The 17,218-nt window shown below is 44.9% G+C and overlaps 1 protein-coding gene across 3 annotated transcripts in view; it reads left to right on the forward strand.

Annotated features, from left to right (window-relative positions):
* LOC106584901 (kremen protein 1) overlaps positions 1-17,218 on the forward strand; it is a 124,473-nt gene that overhangs the window by 75,643 nt on the left and 31,612 nt on the right. For all 3 annotated transcript variants that reach the window (XM_014170565.3, XM_014170566.3, XM_014170564.3), the window contains exon 3: positions 461-552. In XM_014170565.3, coding sequence (XP_014026040.1) covers positions 461-552 — 92 coding nt within the window. The remainder of the gene's footprint in view (positions 1-460; positions 553-17,218) is intronic.

Here is a 17,218-nt window from a genome sequence, read left to right on the forward strand (position 1 = left end):
GGGCCAGGCTGTCAGGTTTGACGGGTTAAAAGTGCAGAGTGGCGGTTCAAATGACCGTGGCCCCTTCAGACAAAAGGCCCTGCTCCATTCTCGCCCCAGGACAGTTGTCTGTCTCAACCACAACAAAGACCCCACGTTCCTTTAGGCCACTGTCTGCCTGTCTGAGAGCCCACTGTCTAGGCCGGGGTCTGCTGGACATGCATGGTCAGGCCACTGAGGACCAGAACACAGGCTAACATAACAAACAGAGCAAAGCGACGAGCTAGCGCCTAGTGGGGTTGTTGCAGTAGGGAGATGATCATTTGCACCACAGACAGACAAAATCTCAAAATCGACTCTCCCGCAATATTTTATTCAATATTCAGTTTCCAGTTTTTGGGTCGATAACCTCTTTTTATTTGTGTTTTCTCCCCCTTATTTCCCCTCCTTCTCCCTTCTCTCTCTTCATCCCTCCTTCCAGGAACCCTGATGGTGACGTCCAGCCGTGGTGTTACATCGCTGACCATGAAGAAGGAATCTACTGGAGATACTGTGACATCTCCACCTGTCAGAGTAAGTGGCTGTGTGTGTGTGTGTGTGTGTGTGTCTTTTTCTCGGGGGGGTGTGGTGTGTGTGTGTGTGTGTGTGTGTGTGTGTGTGTGTGTGTGTGTGTGTGTGTGTGTGTGTGTGTGTGTGTGGTGTGTGTGTGTGTGTGTGTGCATTCGTGCCTGAACGCATGGGTGTGTCTGTGTATCAGAATCATGGAGTTAACGCCCTGTGTTCCTGTATTACACCCTGGCTGACCTGAAGCCCGGAGGCACTGTACCATTTGCTTGATCATCTGTTCATCTCCCGGTCTCTCGTTTCGGACAGATAGATACAGTAGTTATGAAAATGTTTATAGGTCGTCAGCAGGGTTTTACTGAGCTATTATCATCCTGAAGAATGTGCCTAATTGCCTCTCATCACCAGCCCTGCTATGTCTGGGCCTGTCTGTTCGATATGAACTGTCAGTCAGTCAGTCAGTCACACTGTGTGTGTTTCACTACTTACCGTATGTTGGTGTGTTACTGTGTGTGCATGTGATTTGTGTGTGTATACATACGTTTGTGAGTATTTCTGTGCATGTTAACACGTATGTATGTCTATGCATGTGTGTGTGTCTCCATTTGTATCCCTGTGTGTGTGTGTGTGTGTGTGTGTGTGTGTGTGTGTGTGTGTGTGTGTGTGTGTGTGTGTGTGTGTGTGTGTGTGTGTGTGTGGTGTGTGTGTGTGTGTGTGTGTGTGTGTGTGTGTGTGTGTGTGTGTGTGTCTTTTTCTGTGTGTGTGTGTAAGATAGCTAGGTGGGACATAGTAAGTACACTTTTCATCAATAAAGTAGCTATCAGCACAGTCAGAGTGGGGGGGGGTCGAGGTGAGGAGGGGGATTATTTAAGATACTCTTTGAAGAGGTAGGGTTTCAGGTGCTTTCGGGAAGATGGGCAGGGACTCTGCTGTCTTATCTTCAGGGGGAAGCTGGTTCCACCATTGGGGTGCGAGGACAGAGATGAGCTTGGACTGGGCTGAGCGAGAGCTGCCCTCCCGTAGGGGTGGGATGAGCCAAGAGACCAGAGGTGGCGGAACAGAGTGCTCAGGTTGGAGTGTAGGGTTTGAGCATAGCCTGAAGGTAGGGAGGGGCAGTTCCTCTTGCTGTTCTGTAGGCAAGCACCATCTTGTAGTGGATGCGAGCTTCAGCTGGAAACCAGTGGATTGTGCGGAGTAGCGGATTGACATGGGAGAACTTCGGAAGATTGAAAACCAGGCGGGCTGCAGCGTTATGCATAAGTTGCAGGGATATGATGGCACAAGCGGGGAGCCCAGCCAACAGCGAGTTGCCGTAGTCCAGACAGGAGATGACAAGGGCCTGGAGTATGACCTGTGTCGCTTCCTATGTGAGGTAGGGTTGTACTCTACGGATGTTGTAAAGCATGCTGCAGGAGCGAGTCACTGCTTTGATGTTTGCAGAGAATGACAGGGTTTTGTCCAGAGTCACGCCAAGGTTCTTTGCACTCCGGGTGGGCAACACTGTGGAGTTGTCAACCGTGATGGAGCGGGCAGGCCTTTCCCGGTAGGAAGAGCAGCTCAATCTTGTCGGGTTGAGTTTGATGTTGTGGGCCGACGTCTAAGCTGAGATATCTGCCAGGTACGCAGAGATGTGTGTCGCCACCAGTGTTCAGGGATGAGTTGATGAGGGAAGTGAGGAATGGGAGAAGGTCTCCAGTGATGGTCTGGTGAAGGGAGGGAATGGGGTTGAGCGGGCAGGTTGTTGGACGGCCAGACCTCACTAGTCGCAGGATTTCAGGTCAAGGAGTACGGTAGTTCTGTGTGAGTGGGACCAGTGGACTCAATAGGCTAAGTGAATGAGGAGCGGATGTCGTCAACGTTCTTTTCAAAGTGGTTGAGGAAGTAATCCGCAAAGAGGGAGGAGGGAGGGGTGGAGGAGAGTGATATTTAGAGTGATAGAAAGTGGCTTTAGCAGCAGATACAAAGGAAGAAAATGTAGAGAGTGAAAGGATGTTTGGTCCTCTGTACGTTTATTTTTCCTCTATTTCTGCTCAGCTGCCGGCAACCCTGTTCTGTAGGCTCACAATGAGTCACTCAGTCACGGAGCAGGAAGGGAGGGCCGAGCGAGAAAGGGGACAGTGCGAGTCATAAGATGCGGAAAGGGAGAAGAGTAGGGTCAAAGTGGCAGAATCAGTAGGGTCGAAGAGGCAGAGACAGGATTTACCAGAAGGGAGAGAATAGAAGAGGGGAGATTGGTAGGCGAGAGAGAGCAAAGATTGCGATGGCGCATGACCATCTGGGTAGGGGCTGAGGGGCTAGGGTTGGAGGAAAGGGAGACAGAAAAGGAAACAAAGTAATGATCAGAGACCAGGCGGGGGGTTGCAGTGAGTTTAGTAGGCAAACAGCCTCTAGTAAAGATGAGGTCAAGCGTATTGCATGCCTTGTGAGTTGGAGGGGTTTGCGAAAGGGTGAGGTCAAAAGAGGCTAGAAGGAGAAAGAGAGTTGGAAAGAAATTAATTGAAGCCTGACATCAGGGGTTGATGTGGCCAAGTATGAAGAACGATGAGCCATTGTCAGGAAATAAGCTTACCAAGGTGTCAAGATCATTGAGGAACTCTCCAAGGGCACCTGGTGAGCGATAGGTGATAACAATGTTAAGCTTGAGTGGACAAGTGACAGTGACAGCACGGAATTCAAATGAGGAGATGGACAGGTGAGAGAAGGAGAAAAGACAAAATCTCCAGTTAGGAGAAAATAGTAGCCCTGTGCCACCACCGTGACAACCAGATGCTCTTAGAATATGACAGAAAACGTAGTCAGATGAAGAGAAAACAGCTGAAGTAGCAGTGTTCTCTGGATGTCTCCGCCAGGGCCAAAAAGTCAAGGGACTGAAGGGCAGCATGGGCTGAGATGAACTTGGCGTTCTTGACCGCAGATCGGCAGCTCCAAACGCTGCCGGAGACCAGGAATTCCACATGGGTTGTGCACGCAGGGTACACAAAATTAGAAGGGTTGGAGCCAAGGGGTGGGAAATGTCTGTAAGGCCTACAGGGAGAGGAGCGAACAGCTATAGAAAACACACAAATTGTTGCCAAAGCTACAAAAGAGCAAAATGAGATCATCAGAAAATAACCAGGTAAGAGAGTTGTGTTGAGCCTTCCTTCCTCGAAGAACCTTCTTTGATTCGGTGACGGTATTCGTTTCGCAGCCGAGACCGCCACTGAAACGACCGCCACTGAGAAACCAGCGGAGACTGAAGTACTAACGCTAAATGCTAATTGCCTAGCAGAGGTGAAGAACACACCTCCTCCAACACAGCCACTGATTACCAAAACAAGTCAAATGCAGACCAACCATAACACAGGAGACCACATGCAGACCAACCAAAACACAGACAGATCACCAAAACAGACAAAAGGAAACACAGACGACCCAGATCCCTTTCTGAAACACCACAGGAGCTCTGAGGCTCTCGTTGTTTGTCATGATCTTGTGAGAAGACACTGACAGAAAGTGTGTTCTTTCTTTCACTTGGCAGCAGCCTTTCAGATGCAGAAGAACACATTGAGAATGGGCATAGCTGGAGGTGAAGGCAGGCAGCACCACGTGGCGACTGTGGTTTCACAATAAGATCAGACGACTTGGTTTTGGGTTCTAGAACGCACTCTCTTCTCGCTGGCTGCCCCTTGAGGCAGAACTGTCTCCTCAAGACAGAACGGGCACGTTTTCATCTGTCTTCATTGTAGATGGCTCGCTCAGGGCCCTTCCCTTCCTTTCTCTATCTCAATTGTCTCTTTATTCAGTAATACAGTGTGTCTATCTATAATGCCAGGGCAGAAAGGGGAGCAGGGAGGGTGTGTGTAGATCTGCATTCAATATGGGCAATGCTCGAAGCGGGCAGAAGAAGTGGAACACACACACGGCACAGGGGTAGGTTACAGGACAGGCTGGCTGCACCAGTCCAGCCTGGAAGACAGCAGACAAAATATGCATGGAGGCAGGGAGCACTATGGTGACCCAGCAACCCATCTGCACTGCAACAAAGGCTGGCCTCAATTTCCCTGAGATAAGTAATCAGCTTAGCTCTCACTCCAGCCAGGGGAATGGGTGGATGGATGGGAGGGTCGGACTGCTCCACTCTGACACAAAGGGCATGGGATCGCTCTGGTCCAGAACCTCATGGATATTTGGACACTTGTGTGAAATAGGTCAGTCGAAAGAGAACGAGAGAGGTGGAGGGAGAGAAAAAGAGAGAGATAGACATCTAAAGTACACACACGCACAAACGCACGCACACACACAGCCTTTTCAGCAACCCACGAATTGTTGGATGGGTTGATGGGTCCTTTAGTCATTTGGCCTCCAGAGGCTGAGAGGACAGCTGAAGACTGAGAGGAGTGGGCTTGAGTCACACAGAGGAGTAGTGGGCACAGTCTCTCTCTCTCCCTGTACCCTCCTGCCTACTACATTCTTGGGGCTGGCTGGGAGAGTTAGGGAAGAGGAGGAAGGGAAGAATGGGGTGTAATGGTGTTCTGTGAGAGATCACCAGTGGTTAATGAGGTGTGGGGAATGTACCAGATAAATCCCTGTAAAGCCCCACAGCCAAACTTACAATAGGGCCAAGCCCACTCTACCCTGAGCCAGGCCTGCACCAATGGAACCCTTGGTGGCAAAAAAGCTGTAGGCCTATCCTCATAGTAGGATGTTGCAGAAACATTCCTGTCCCACTACCTTGAGTCTGTTGTGACCTTTCACCCTTTTGCAGGTGTGTTTTTCAGAAACATTTGTAGTTATAGAACACTCAGTGGTGGAAAAAGTATGCAATTGTTATACTTGAGTAAAAGTAAAGTAACTGTACCTTAATAGAAAATGACTCAAGTAAAAGTGAAAGTCACCTGGTAAAATACTACTTGAGTAAAAGTCTAAAAGTATTTGGTTTTAAATATACCAACCAAAAAAATCTTATAATAAGCAAAACAAACAGCACAATGTTCTTGATATTTTTTTAATTTACAGATAGCCAGGGGCACACTGCAACTCAGACATAATTTACAAATGCAGCATTTGTGCGTTTACTTGATGAAGTCACCCCACCACTTTCCCTCTTCCATCTGTCTGAGAATGACACAGATCGAAGAGCTTTCTGGCGCTGTCAGGGGAAGGGCTCCGGGAACTAAAGTCCTGGAGCCTTCTCTGAAACATACACGCGCACACACACACACACACACACACACACACACACACACACACACTGTACTCCTTGAGCGTTCTCTAAAAAACAAAGAGACTTTGAGACATTGAAGTGAGTGAGGCGAAGAGCTCATCTCTCAACAACCAGCCATATGATCAGGAAAAACAGGCTCTGTGTGTCACTACTGTGCATTCCTATCTTCAGATACAGCCTCTCAGTTTTCTCTGCTGCACTCAACACTACAATTTGTTCTTTAAAGCATGTTTACATTTTCAGTTCACAGAAGGGATAATCCCATGACTCATATATATATACTTCATAAACACACATATTATTCAACCCAGGGACAATTGAACTGTGGAGAATAGCCAATATGCTAAAAGGCCTATACATTTTTCTTTAGTGCAGTTGACATGTCAAGCAAATCATTAGAGGATATCCAAATGAACTTACCTGGTGAAGTTCAAAGGCAAGTCCCTCAAGGATGTTATTTGTGATTGATTAGAGGAGAGAGGTAAAACTTAAAGCTGCCTGTTCCTGTTGCACCTGAAATGTGTATTATAAAAATAAATATGTATTATAAATCATGTTTAAAAAAACGTACAGTAAGGTCATTTCGTACAGTGAGGTCATTTCGTACAGTGAGGTCATTTCGGTCTATGCAGAGGCCTCCATCAGACAGAGAATACGCTAATGTACATGTTTGCTCTGTGCATTGAAGTTCAAAGTAAGACAGTCGCTGAAGGGTGTTAGTAGTGATTGATTCGGGAGGACAGCGGTAAAGCCTAAAGCTGCCTGGTGCACTTCAAAGTGTGATCACTGATTCTGTTATCAGAAATACTTCCAAACGTCACGCTATCTGTCTGACGTTTTTATGACATGGTCCATTGATTTATTATTACGCTATAAATTTTCTGTTTTATTATGCTATAAAGGAAAAGGTTATGATGCGATATTATATGATCCCTTGGTTGTAATATATCACTAGTCCCTGGAGTTTGTTTGTGGTCATGTGGTCAGTGTCGCATGGTATTATATTTTACATTTTAATCCTTTTCTCTTAACCAGAGCGACAGTCAATGCATTCAACTAAGGTAGGTAAAAACAACCCACTTTTTTAATCAGTTGCCATCTTGCTCCACCTACAGAGTTGGTGTAGGTTGAAGTTTCCCCTAGACGCTGATCTGGGGTCAGTTTTCCCCCACTAATGGTTAAGGTTAGGATTGGGTGAGGGGAAGCTGATCCTAGATCTGTATTTAGGTGCTAGGGAAAACTTCACTCCGGAGCTGGAGAGTTAAAACGGTTCAGGAGAGAGTCAAAGTCATATCATCTCATCTCCCCTCAGTAGGAGTGAGACTGTTCACATAGGACACCTGAGACTGAGAACTCTCCCTCCATTCAGGCCGTTCGTGTAACTGACCAGCCAATCCAGGCCCAGGAGTGCACAAGGACCATTGTTCTGGCAGCTCAATGGCACCATTGTGGGGGGTGAAAGTGAGACGCGGGCGGCTCAGTGGCTTAAGGAGCTTTTTATGCATCCCCTCCCCATAGATAGATGATTTAATGCAACTGTGGTCATCTGATTGTCTGTTTTTTCCAGGGCATCTAGTACAGAGAATATGGGAAAAACGTATTTTAAAGCCTTATTATCATCTCATCCTGACTAAATACCAAATATGTTGTGGCAAAATACTGCTCCCGACTGTAGATAAAAGGCCGTATGTTTTCAACACACACAGACATACCTGGTTTGTTGTTTAAACCAGAGAGACTTTCAAGTTGTGTTATTGTGGTCGTTATTCTCATCATGGTCATTCCTGTTAGAGACAGATGAAAGTCAATGGTAGGTGGTCTCATCCTCTCCACCCCCTTACACGCACGCACGCACACACACACACACACACACACACACACACACACACACACACACACACACACACACACACACACACACACACACACACACACACACAGCCACTGACTCTGACACAAATGTGTGTGCGTACATGCCTGTGTGTGAATGTGTCTGTATGACTAATCTCTGTCTCAGCCCTGCCACCTGTCTGTCAGTATAAGCTGCCCCTCTCACCTGTCTGTTCCAGACCCCTCTCCAATGAGTAAACTCTTTGTTGGGTCTCAATGACCCCTGACCTCTCACAACTCCGCCCACATTACTCCTGGGGGGAAATACCTGCACACAGGTACAAACAAGCTTTTCGTATCCCTAGGGGGAAAGAGGAGGGGACGGAGGAACGGGACAAAAACAAGAGAGAATCACTTGGTAGATTAGTATTTCTCTCTCCCTTTCTGTCTTTCTCTGTTACATGGTCTAAATAGGGTCATTGTCATTAGGGAATTAAATGGATTGATTTCAACGAGAGGTAGTTATACAGACTGGCCTTTAATAGGAACAAATAGACGCTTGTTGTCAAACCTTTGTCTGGAGAAACAAGGGAAGAGAAATACTGTAACATGGTGACCCTCTTACATAGGAGTCATCAGAGCAAAGCCAAGTCCAGACAAAATGCATGTAGGCTATGGAATAGCTTGTATGGGATAGCTTGTATGGGATATTGGATAGCTTATATGGGATATGGGATAGCTTATATGGGAGAGCTTGTATGGGATATGGGAGAGCTTGTATGGGATATGGGAGAGCTTGTATGGGATATGGGATAGCTTGTATGGGATACTGTAGTTTATATACAGTGTATATAGAGGAACCACCATATTATCCTCTTTGATAAATGAACCTGCTCTGTGAGTAATGTATTCTTGTGAAATAGGACTCAATCCACACAGAATAGTTCAGTTGAGACAGAACCTAGACAGAGAACACATGCTGTGCTGGCACTTGCCATATTCTGCCCCGTAGACCGGTTTATGTATGACCTGAGAGGAGGAAAATGGGGGTTACATCCGCTATTACAGGGTACAGAGTCACACACACAAACACTCCCATTCAAAATGTCAGTAAAGACTAAGTTAGGGAATGTCCAGGCCAAGAGGGCCAGATGTCCTATGGGAATGAGCCAGTCAAGAATGGCATTCTGTTGTCTGCTTTTTCTGTTAAAGACATGTCACCCTCGATATCTCCTGGCTCACATGATCTTCTTCTTGGGTCAAATGGGAAGAGCCCATCAAAGAATATTGAAGAGATAAGAATCATCCGAATTTCTTAAATATAGTCTGAACCCTCTGTCTTGACAGACATCTTTTCGCATGCTATTCTACACAAACCACTGTGCCGTGTACACTGGAACACACACACACCATGAAGTATGAGAACTTCCCTGTGGTCTAAACGGTAGTTAAAGCAACCTGCTGTCACAGTTATTAAAATCACGAAAGACACGTTGTTCACTTTGAAAGAGGATAATGATGAATTGAAGAGCTAGTCTCCCTGGGGTCTGTTATGTGTCGGACTGCAGGAAGACTAGCTGTCGCCATTGGCGTCGGCTAATGGGGATCCTAATAAAATCATAAATCATTCAAGCGCTTCTGAAAGAACCCCACAGGGGCAGACAAGACATTTAGGAAAGCCATGCTTTTCATCTCCATCGGATCCGCCGATGAAATAGAAGCCTATCTCCCCAGGACACATACTGAAGTGTGTGCGTGCGTGCAAGTGCTGTGTATACGTCTGTCCTCTAGAAAAGCCTATGTAAATTACGATCGCCAGAATGTAGAAAGAAAAAAAAAAACATTTTTATCGATCCACACAGGGAGTTTGTTTTAAAAAGTTCGCTACAAATCGAGACGTTTCATTAACAAGTGATCAATTCTCACCACTACATTTGTCGTCACACAGGTCCACGTGCTGACACAGACCAATCACGGGCCGGCAGTCTATGAGTAGTCTCGCGACCTCATGCCATAGACATTAAGGTTGACTTTCTCAGGCAGGATGAAAACAACTACATCGACAATGATCCTTTGTTAGTTACGGCTACTTTCACCACAATCATTAGCGATATTTTTGTGCCATTCAGCCCCATTCAGCAATATGGCACGATTCAAATTCAAATACTTCTGGCGCCATTGGGAGTTTTCCATAGGAATACAATGGTGACGTCAGCGCTATTACTATCCACTGGTTTTAATGTCTATGGTGTGTACGTGCACACTCACTATGTGTGTGTGTGTGCATGGCACAGTGGCCATTTCAAAATTTCTCTCCTTTGTTCCCTGGTTCAGTCAGTCACACAGAAAGCCCTCAAATTATTCATTTAGAACAGAGTTGTGTTCTGTTCTCTTCCTTTAATTAGCTTCTTCTGTTAGGAGCCCTCAGGCTAACGCATTGATCTCCTCTGTCTTCTATCTCTCTGTCATGTTGTAACACGTCTAGCCAACACACACACACACACACACACATGCACAAACAGATTAGGCAGGCAGACACACACAGTGCACCATGCACACACATAGGATGCACGAACACACACACACACAGACATACACATGCAGCAAGCACACACAGACATACACACGGCCAGACGGATTACAGGACGCATACTCAGAGCATGCGCTGACCAGCTGGCGGGTGTCTTCACTGACATTTTCAACCTCTCCCTGACTCAGTCTGTAATACCTATATTTTACAAGCAGACCACCATAATCCCTGTGGCCAAGAACGCCAAGGTAAACTGTTTAAATGACTATCGCCCCGTAGCACTCACATCTGTAGCCATAAAATGCTTTGAAAGGCTGATCATGGCTCACGTCAACACCATCATCCCAAACACCCTGGACCCACTCCAATTACGCATACCGCCCCAACAGATCCACAGATGACGCAATCTGTTAAAGCGAATCACTAAGCTCAGGACACTGGGGCTGAACACCTCCCTCTGCAACTGGATCCTGGACTTCCTGACGGGCCGGCCCAAGGTGGTGAGGGTAGGCAACAACACATCCGTCATGCTGACCCTTTACACGGGGGCCGCTCAGGGGTGAAAACTTAGTCCCCTCCTGTTCACACACGACTGCGTGGCGAAGTACGACTCCAACACCAACATTACATTACATTTGGAGGGCAGCGAGCTGATTGTGGACTACAGGAAACAGAGGGCCTAGCACGCCCCCAACCACATCGATGGGGCTGTAGTAGAGCGTGTCGAGAGCTTCAAGTTCCTCGGTGCCCATCACTAAGGAATTAACATGGTCCACACACATCAACACAGTCGTGAAGAAGGCACGACAATGCCTCTTCCACCACAGGAGGCTGAAAAGATTTGACATGGGCCCACAGATCTTCCAAAAATTATATAGCTGCACCATTGAGACTATCTTGACTGGCTGCATCACCGCTTCGTATGGCAACTGCTTGGCATCAACCGCAAGGCGCTACAGAGGGTAGTGCGTACGGCCCAGTACATCACTGGGGCTGAGCTCCCTACCATCCACAACCTCTATACCAGGCGGTGTCAGAGAAAGCCCCTAAAAATTGTCAAAGAGTACAGCTACCCAAGTCACAGACTGTTCTCTCTGCTACCGCATGGCAAGCAGTACCAATGCACCAAGACTGGAATCAACAGGACCCTGAAAAGCTTCTACCCTCAAGCCATAAGAACACTAAATAGTTAACCAAATAGCTACCCAAACTATCTGCATTGACTCATCACATACACTCCGCTACTGTTTATTATCTATCCTGTTGCCTAGTCACTTTACCCCTACCTACACTACCGTTCAAAAGTTTGGGGTCACTTAGAAATGTCCTTGTTTTTGAGAGAAAATAACATTTTTTTTGTCCATTAAAATAACATCAAATTGATCAGAAATACAGTGTAGACATTGTTAATGTTGTAAATGACTATTGTAGCTGGAAATGGCAGATGTTTTATGGAATATCTACATAAGCCTACAGAGACCCATTATCAGCAACCGTGTTTCCTGTGGCAATGGCATGTTGTGTTAGCAAATCCAAGTTTATCATTTTAAAAGACTAATTGATCATTAGAAAACCCTTTTGCAATTATGTTAGCACAGCTGAAAACTATTGTTCTGATTAAAGAAGCAATAAATCTGTCCTTCTTTAGACTAGTTGAGTATCTGGAGCATCAGCATTTGTGGGTTCGATTACAGGCTCAAAATGGCCAGAAACAAAGAACTTTCTTCTGAACCTCGTCAATCTATTCTTGTTCCGAGAAAAGTCTATTCTATGTGAGAAATTGCCAAGAAACTGAAGATCTCGTACAACGCTGTGTTCTACTCCCTTCACAGAACAGCGCAAACTGGCTCTAACCAGAATAGAAAGAGGAGTGGGAGGCCCCGGTACACAACTGAGCAAGAGGACAAGTACATTAGAGTGTCTAGTTTGAGAAACAGACGCCTCACAAGTCCTCAACTGGCAGCTTCATTAAATAGTACCCTCAAAACACAAGTCTCAACGTCAAAAGTGAAGAGGCGACTCCGGGATGCTGGCCTTCTAGGCAAAACCATATCTCAGACTGGCCAATAAAAATAAAAGATTAAGATGGGCAAATGAACACAGACATTGGACAGAGATATGGCTTTTTCTTTGCACACACATACACATACAAACACACATACGTATACACATACCCTCAAAAATCTCCCCCTTCTACACCAGAGGGGTGACACCTTCATCCCTGAGGAGTAGTAAAGCGAAGAAGGCTGGGTAAAATAAAAACAACATTCTGTTTAATAATCAGCTGCCTATTGTCTTACTGAGACCTGTTTCACTGCCATAACCATCAATAACCCCCCCCCCCCCCCCCTTCACTACACTGTGTTTTATGGTGCACAAACACACACACACACAAAGTATGTGTTTTATGAAAGCCTTGTTGCAGTGCCTCATTTACAACAGGCTGGATTTATGATGTCTAAAGCCCTGGATCAAGTATAAAACACACAGACACACATAAAGACATAAAGCAGGAAACACCCTCTCTCTTTAATAACACTAACTAGAATGTCTCCACATCTCTTTTTCCTATGGGAGTTATGGCATATTCTCTCTGTTTAATTGTGTTATTCATAAATCATGCTAGAATAAAACAGAGCAGAACAGAGCTATCCTGACCCTAATAAGACTCAGCTGTATTTATACGTTTTAGTCTGAGTATGAGGAGTTTCATTCCAGAACACTATACAGTACCAGTCAAAAGTTTGGACAAACCTACTCATTCAAGGGTTTTTCTTTATTTTTACTATTTTCTACATTGTAGAATAATAGCGAAGACATCACAACTATGAAACAACACATATGGAATCATGTAATAACCAAAAAAGTGTTAAAGAAATCAAAATATATTTTATATTTGAGATTCTGGAAAGTAGCCACCCTTTGCCTTGATGACAGCTTTGCACACTCTTGGCATTCTCTCACCCAGCTTCATGAGGTAGTCACCTGGAATGCATTTCAATTAACAGGTGTGCCTTGTTAAAAGTACATTTGCTGAATTTCTTTCCTTCTTGAGCCAATCAGTAGTGTTGTGACAAGATAGCGGTGGTATACAGAAGATAGCCCTATTTGGTGAAAGACCAAGTCCATATTATGGCAAGAAATAGCTCAAATAAGCAAAGAGAAACAACAGTCCATCATTACTTTAAGACATGAAGGTCAGTAAAATCTGGAAAATGTCAAGAACTTTTAAGTTTCTTCAAGTGCAGTCACAAGAACCATCAAGCTCTATGATGAAACTGGCTCTCATGAGGACCGCCACAGGAAAGGAAGACCCAGAGTTGCATCTGCTGCAGAGTTACCAGCCTCAGAAATTGCAGCCCAAATAAATGCTTCACAGAGTTCAAGTAACACATTTCAACATCAACTGTTCAGAGGAGACTGTGTGAATCAGCCGCCCTTCATGGTCGAATTGCTGCAATGAAACCACTACTAAAGGACACTAATAAGAAGAAGAGACTTGCTTGGGCCAAGAAACACGTACAATGGACATTAGACCGATGGAAATCTGTCCTTTGGTTTGATGAGTCCAAATTTTAGATTTTTGTTTCCAACCGCCCTGTCTCTGTGAGACGCAAGTAGGTGAACGGAGGATCTCCGCAGGTTCCCATCGTGAAGGATGGAGGAAGAGGTGTGATGGTGCTTTGCTGATTACACTGTCGGTGGTTTATTTAGAATTTAAGGCACACTTAACTAGCATGGCTACCACAGCATTCTGCAACAATACACCATCACATTTGGTTTGCGCTTAGCGGGACTATAATTTGTCTTTCAACAGGACAATGACCCAAAACACACCTCCAGGCTGTGTAAGGGCTATTTGACCAAGAAGAAGTGTGATGGAGTGCTGCATCAGATGGCCTGGCCTCCACAATCACCCGACCTCAACCCAATTGAGATGGTTTGGGATGAGTTGGACCGCAGAGTGCTCAGAATATGTAGGAACTCCTTCAAGACGTTTGGAAAAGCATTCCAGGTGAAGCTGGTTGAGTGGCTACTTAGAATAATCCAAAATATAAAATATATTTTGATTTGATTAACACTTTTTTGGTTACTACATGATTCCATATGTGTTATTTCATAGTTTTGTCTTCACTATTATTCTACAAAGTACTTTTTGGAGAAACGTCCTCTGGTCTGATGAAACTAAAATAGAACTGTTTGGCCAAAATGACCATTGTTATGTTTGGAGGAAAAAGGGGGAGGCTTGCAAGCTGAAGAACATCATCCCAACCATGAAGCATGGGGGTGGCAGCATCAGGTTGTGGGGGTGCTTTGCTGCAGGAGGGACTGGTGCACATCACAAAATAGATGGCATGAGGAAGGGAAAAGTATGTGCATATATTGAAGCAACATTTCAAGACATCAGTCAGGAAGTTAAAACTTGGTGGCAAATGGGTCTTCCAAATGGACAATGACCCCAAGCATACTTCCAAAGTTGTGGCAAAATAGCTTAAGGACAACAAAGTCAAGGTATTGGAGTGGCCATCACAAAGCCCTGACCACAATCCTATAGAAAATGTATGGGCAGAACTGAAAAGGCGTGTGCAAGCAAGGAGGCCTACAAACCTGACTCAGTTAAACCAGCTCTGTCAGGAAGAATGGGCCATAATTCACCCAATTTATTGTGGGAAGCTTGTGGAAGGCTACCCAAAACGTTTGACCCAAGTTAAACAATTTAAAGGCAATGCTACCTAATACTAATTGAGTGTATGTAAGCTTCTGACCCACTGGGAATGCAATGAAATAAATAATAGCTGAAATAAATCATTCCCTCTACTATTATTCTGACATTTCACATTCTTAAAATAAAGTGGTGATCCTAACTGACCTAAGACAGGTAATTTTTACTAGGAATAAATGTCAGGAATTGTGAAAACTGAGTTTAAATGTAGTTGGCTAAGGTGTATGTAAACTTCCGACTTCAACTGTACATTTGACATTTTAGTCATTTGGCATGCTCATATCCAGAGCGACGTACAGTAAGGGCATTCATCTTAAGATGATAATAATAATCATTATTATTATTATTATTGTATTATTATTATTTATTAAATTTGTAAAGCGCTTTTCATTATACAGAATAATCTAAAATGTAATTAAAAAATGGACACAACTAAACAGGGCAACTGACACAAAGAACACAACTGCTACAAGGGACAAGGACACCAAGGAGCAAAGCTATCAACAGAAAGCCTTAAAGGGAAAGGTCTTTAGGCCCGTTTTAAAGGAGCCCAGACTCTGTTGTGTTTGATAGCAGTGTTGAGTCCAAGTCGAGTCACGAGTCCCTATAGCTGAAGTTCAAGTCGAGTCCAAATCACCAGTGGTCGAGTCACGGGTCCCTCAATTTATAATAGGTCTTATTGTCCTGTGTGGCTCAGTTGGTAGTGCATGGCGCTTGCAACACCACAGTTGTGGGTTCAATTCCCACGGGGGACCAGAATGAAGATTTATGCACTGGATAAATTGCTCTGGATAAGCGCATCCGCTAAAATGTAAACATTTAAATCTATTGCGCATTTTTTTCTAGTCGCCACCAGATGGCAATATATCGCCACTCCCTCATGAACAAAAAACACTAATTTACTATTCATCACTACCTCACAAGTTATACTCAATACCTCTGTTCCACTACTTATTTACTACATAAATTAATGTTAAGTTAGGCTCTCGGCTACTTTTTTGGAATCACCCACTGATATTTGGGAGACTTGTCAGAACCTGGCTATGGGATGCAGGGGGGAAAGTGGCAGGGTAGAGCGAGACTACAAAGACAGCGTAATTTTCTATACTCAAGGGGAGAGAGACAAATAGCTAGAGTGTTGTTTTACCATTAAACTCAATACTAGTATTGTTTCCAATTTCGTAAAGTAATTTGTGTTTCTTAACCAGGCAAAGCTAACTAGTAGGCTGGTGACTGGTGGTTACGGGGAAGCAAGAGAGTCTATTGCGCGATGTGTAGCCTATGATTGGAGGCGGAGACCGGAGCGGTGCCTGTCTGTCCACACTCATACCATGCTCTCTCACGCATACCATGCTCTCCCGCAGCTCACCAGCTGATGTAGGCTGCAAGTGCCAGGTGTGGCACATCCTTTCCACTGCTAGAGAACAAAACCCTTGCTGCTCTGCGCACCCAGTGCTGCTAATATTCTGCTTATCATAGTAGCCTATGCAGTCCACGTGCAAATACAAGTCACGAGAAGGCGAGTCAGAGTCCTGGACTCAAGTATTACAACACTGCTAGCTATGTGTGACAACCACGTACACCAGTCCAATATACAGGATACGAGCATTCCAGTTAAACAATGAATATATAGCATCTATGAATAGAAAATCTGAGAACAGTAATATTTTACACACACATGAAGGTACCCATAAGCAATCATTTCTGATGAAAAAAAATGAAATTTAAAAAAAATGGTGGATATAGGTTTTTGGGGAATAAACTCTTCATATAGACATACAGAGAAATAAACTCACAAACACAGAAATGTATAAGGACATAGAGATGAGGAGAACGAGCATGTGGGAGTAATGGAGAGAGATCAACAGAGGTAAAGACAGAAAGTGAAAGAGAGAGAGAAAGAGAGAGAGAGAGAACTACAGAGAGAGAGAAGAACTTATAAACATAGTCAGTGATAAGTATTATTTCCTTGGTGCATGATACTTAACATTCCAGGAGAGACAGATGAGTCTGTTCCAGGCAGTGAGGTGTGTGTGTGCGTGAACGTGAGTGTCAGTGCGTGTGTACATGTGTGTGTGAGAGTTGTTAAGGTGCTGACAACCCGTCGGTAAGGTGGTGGCATCATGAATGGGCCTCTGGGATCCTGTCCAAGCCCCAAAATACCTTCCTGTGTTACTGTAGGGCACTGAGACACACGCACACACACACACACACCCCACACACACACACACACACACACACACACACACATTAGTGTAGGTAGGTAGAGGTCCAGCCATGATGAGCATCTTAAATTGCCTGACTGTGAGTGAAGAGTCTTTTATGACAGGGGTGTTTTTAAAATCTCCATCTCCCTTTGTGACATCACAGCATTCCTAACCAGGAAGTG

This window comes from Salmo salar, chromosome 24, assembly GCF_965601325.2.
Source record: "Salmo salar chromosome 24, fSalSal1, whole genome shotgun sequence".
Lineage (NCBI taxonomy): Eukaryota > Metazoa > Chordata > Actinopteri > Salmoniformes > Salmonidae > Salmo > Salmo salar.